Source organism: Morus notabilis, unplaced genomic scaffold, assembly GCF_000414095.1.
Source record: "Morus notabilis unplaced genomic scaffold, ASM41409v2 Scaffold1341, whole genome shotgun sequence".
Classification (NCBI taxonomy): domain Eukaryota; kingdom Viridiplantae; phylum Streptophyta; class Magnoliopsida; order Rosales; family Moraceae; genus Morus; species Morus notabilis.
In genome coordinates, this window is record NW_010363438.1 from 128,324 (window position 1) to 132,633 (window position 4,310).

Consider the following 4,310-nt stretch of genomic DNA (forward strand, 5'->3'; position numbering starts at 1 on the left):
AGTCTGACAGAGATGTAGATTTTACTTGTTGGATTAATATTATTGTTGCTTGAGAAAGAATAATAATTGTTTTAGAGAAATTGCTGTCAGTATAGGATTGAATGTTAATTTTCTTGAATTATGGGAATTTGAACATGATTAATTTGGTGAAATCGGAAACCCTAGAATCTTAGGCCCCGTTCATTTCGCCGATTCGAGTTTAGAATTCGAGTTTTGCTACAGTAAAAAGCTCTCAGAAACAGTCACATCTAACTTTTTTGCTACAGTAAAAAACTCTCACACAAAATCAAATCTCAACTCGAATTACAAACTCGAATCAGCGAAGTGAACGAGCCCTTAATCTATTGAATTTTCATCCATTGCTTAGCATTGTTTAATTTATTTAATTGTTTTAGTTTTGCTTTACTTAATTTTATAAACTCTCTTTTCAAGTATTCAAATAAAATTGGGGTTAATACAATTTCGGTAATTAGTAAACAACAATTCTCGTGGGACGATATTCTTATTCACTACTATATTACTTGATTGTGATAGTGTATACTTGCGTTACGATTTTTCACAACAGAAAGAAATCTCCATGTGCTTTAAATTATATGGTCTATTATCTGTTAATTTCTCTGTCCCAATTTAAGCAAGTATTGCTTTTCTTTGTAGGCTATTGAAGGTTGAACAAAGAAGAGTTGTTGGTTTATCTATTTATTCATAGATTTAATATAAAGAACCAAAAAAAAAAAAAAAAAAGTTCAGCTTGGTTATTCTTACTAGCAACAGACTAAAGGAAGAAACTGGTAGAACAAGCGAATATCGAAAATACATTTCTCCATAAGACGCCTACTTTGCAATTTTTCTTTATACAAACAACTGCTGATAGTGACTGATATCATCAATATTCTTTTAATCTCTACATGTTCACAATGAAATCAAAATCAAAAGGTAACAAAAAAAAAAAAAAAAAAAAACGATACATACGTGTTCTTGGTTGGAATTTTCGCTAGTTTCGTGTCTTTAGTACACGACTGTACAAGACTGGTACGTGCGTACGTGCAGTATGATGTTTATTATGAGATGGATTATGGAGTTATCACTAGATGGGGTGTGATCATTTTGTCAAATTCTTGCTGAAATCCCAGAGTTTCTTTGCTAATTCCGGGTCCTTTCCCTTTGAGCTTGCCTCGGAGAGATTACTATCGACAAAGTACTCGCCGCTTAAGCCCTTCACTTGCGGATGCAATGCCACATAGCACGTTGTAGCAGCTCCCTATAATTGTATTATTTCAACAACATCATTGAGGAAAAACAAAAAAACAAAAAGGACTTCTATTACTCTCATTTTCCATATTCTACAAATAGCTTGACTAGCTAGCTCTATGTATGAGATTAGTGGATTACCTGCTGAACGTTTTTCAGAACAAGCCTGCCAATAGTATTCACAAGACCTGCATATTGCATGAAATAATTACTAAAAAGATGGCCTTATCTGCATAATTCACAGAACTTTTATAAAATGGAGATTTTCTGTATGACTTTCGTCGTCACCATATTACTTTGAGAACATTTAAAGCCAGCCCCAACTATTCTATACATGTTTTTTCTTTTAGTAGGTGATTTATTACCGTTGATAAAACCAAGATGACGAAAAAGATTGGTTTGAATTGCTCCTGGGTGAAGGGAATTTGCAGTTATAGTCGCCCCATCTTCCTGAGAAAGAAACAATGAATTAAAAACAGATTTTGATATAATATGACTGAGAGTAGTTATTAGTGTCTTCATTTTTATGCTGAAGAAAGTCATGTACCTTCAGACGTCTCGCAAGCTCGTTGGCGTGCAAAACATTAGCAAGCTTTGATTGCCCATAGGCAGCTCCACTGCTGTACCTGTACACAGGCAAGTGATCCAAACTTAATCAAGCATGTACTAAGTTGAACTGATTATGTGTAGTTGTAGTAAGAAAGTGCTACCCTGATTTATCATTAATTTTGTCAAAACGAATTCCTTCAGAGTATGGGAACCGGTGAGCAATGGAGGACACATTGACAATCCTTCCTTCCTTTTTACTTTGCCTTGCTGTTTTCTTCATTGTATCCAGCAAGAGATTTGTCAGAAGAAAATGGCCTGCGAAAACCGGGTCAATAAGATGAATTTCATGTCATTACATGCCATCAAATTTCAATATCGATTATGCATGCAACGAAGTTACCTAAGTGATTTGTGGCAAACTGTAGTTCTATGTTGTCTTTGGAAAGCATGAATGGAGTTGCCATAACTCCTGCATTGTTACTTAAACAAAACAAAAAAAAGGCACCTTTTTAAGTGGGTGGATTTATTGTCCAAGAAATAAGCACTGATTGACCAAAATGTAAAAGAGCCTCACAGTTAAAAAAGCTATTGAGAATTTACATTAGAATGTTGAGGGGATGACCAGATGATTTGAAATCCGACGCGAATTTCCTCACAGACGACAAGGAACTGAGGTCCAATTCCATGGTATCAACTTTAGCAGTGGGGACTTCTTTGACTAATGCCTCTCTGACACCCTTTCCAGCAGCCATATTCCTGACAGCCATGATTACACGAACTCCGCGTAACGCGAGAACTCTTGTAGTTTCGGTGCCTATACCACTCGATGCTCCTGAAATGACAGTGTCCAAAACCAATGAAAATGTACCAGTCAGTAAGACAGCATAAAAGTTCTTCACTTGATATAAATTGCCAAGGATGAAATGTCAAAAGATAATGACATGCTTATATAGTGTTCAACTGTTTTGATGCAAATGTTTGTACAAGATTTCAATATTAAATTAATTGCAAAAAGAGATAAAGTTTCTCGCAATTTGCAATCCAGATTCCTTTGGTTTTAAGAAAGCAGATGGAGGTGGGAAAACTCCAAGGTAATGTTTCTCACATGGATACTAATTAATTTGTTAATTAAGGTCAATATCCTTTTGTTAGAGTTATTGGAGTCATTTTGGGCAACAGACAATATATTTGTTTGATTTCAGTAAATTTAAGTACTTCTCATTGAAACTGAAGAGTGCCGAGTATTTTTTTTACGTCAGAAAAGCAAATACGTAGTTATTATAAGACAGAAACACTTGAGAAATATGAGGAATTTAACAACAGAACTCTCCAGTATACAAAAGTCTTGGAGACCATCTCTAACAAGTCATAACCAAGATTTTGGGCGTCTTAAGGAACTGGAATGAACTGATGTATTACTTTACACACAATCTCATATGTTATAGGATCCGTTTAGTTCGCTGATTCGAGTTTTTAATTTGAGTTTAGATGTGATTTTATATTAGAACTTTTTACTGTAGTAAAAAAGTTAAATGTAACTATTTTTAAAAAACTTTTACTGTAACAAAATTCGAATCGGTGAAATGAACGGGACCTTAGTTCACTATCTAGTAAGGAAGCATGAGAATGAACTTTACATACCTATATATATATATATATATATATATATGTGGTGTGGGGTCATCGCTCCACTTTATTAATAAGAAATAAAACTATCAGGATTAGAATTTGAATGGACACGCACACACGCACCCAACCGTTAGTTTTAATATGCATGACAATAAACTAAGTAACAAGAAAAAAAAAAAAGTTTGCAGGAGATAAGTTCCAAAGCTCTCTCGTTTAAGAAAACAAGAGAGGCATAGAACAACCAAAATACGGATGACCCTTAATTCCTATGTGTGAAAAAGGTCAAACACCATGGTAATAAATATATATATATATAAAGAAATATCTTAGTTTAAGCTATAATTTAGACGGAATAAAGGTGAATATAACCTGTAACAATGGCGGTGAGGCCATTTGCATCAATTCCTTGAGTAACCTCCTCAGCTGTGGAAGACGATGAAAACCCAGATGGGCCTTTTCTGCTAAAAGGCCACATTCTTGCTTCCCTCACTCTCTCTTGTCTCTACAAACTCTATTAAGAGAGTTTTTTTTTTTTTTTTTTTTTTTTTTTTTTTTTTTTTTTTTTCCTTCTCTCTTTTTCTTTTTTCAGTTACAGGTTACAAAGATATTGGAAATGGCAGTTCGTACGGACAAGCATAAACAGTTGGAAAGACGACATTACCATGTTCCCGTATGAGTGGAGCCTAGTTTGCCAGCTCTTCACTCAATAGGGACCATGCAATTTGCCTTCTCTGTGGACTTAGCACGCCAAGGGGAAAAAAAAAATGTCGTTCCATTTTAATTTTCTTTTAATATGACGATTTAAGGGGGAAAAAAAAAAGAATTGAGCTTAATGTGAGGCCCACAAAATTCTGATCTTGATTTCTGAAGTAAAAACTTGATTA

The 4,310-nt window shown here is 34.5% G+C and overlaps 1 protein-coding gene across 1 annotated transcript; it reads right to left on the reverse strand.

The window, feature by feature from the left end:
- Positions 1-834: 834 nt before the first annotated feature.
- LOC21387839 (short-chain dehydrogenase TIC 32, chloroplastic) lies at positions 835-3,901 on the reverse strand. The gene is made up of 8 exons (XM_024169632.1): positions 3,796-3,901; positions 2,398-2,629; positions 2,198-2,277; positions 1,959-2,112; positions 1,796-1,874; positions 1,614-1,698; positions 1,390-1,436; positions 835-1,258 (listed from the first exon to the last, which is right to left on the reverse strand). The coding sequence occupies exons 1-8, from the start codon at positions 3,899-3,901 to the stop codon at positions 1,100-1,102; spliced, it is 942 nt and encodes a 313-aa protein (XP_024025400.1). The 3' UTR covers positions 835-1,099.
- Positions 3,902-4,310: the final 409 nt, after the last annotated feature.

What these genes read in the sequence shown, in the direction of transcription:
- LOC21387839 (XM_024169632.1), bottom strand. Translation starts at nt 3,901, where the DNA reads ATGTGGCCTTTTAGCAGAAAAGGCCCATCTGGGTTTTCATCGTCTTCC. An exon ending in GTTTGCCACAAATCACTTAG is followed by an intron (nt 2,113 to 2,197) that starts GTAACTTCGTTG and finishes CGGTTTTCGCAG; the next exon opens with GCCATTTTCTTCTGACAAAT. An exon ending in AGCTTGCGAGACGTCTGAAG is followed by an intron (nt 1,699 to 1,795) that starts GTACATGACTTT and finishes TTTCTTTCTCAG; the next exon opens with GAAGATGGGGCGACTATAAC.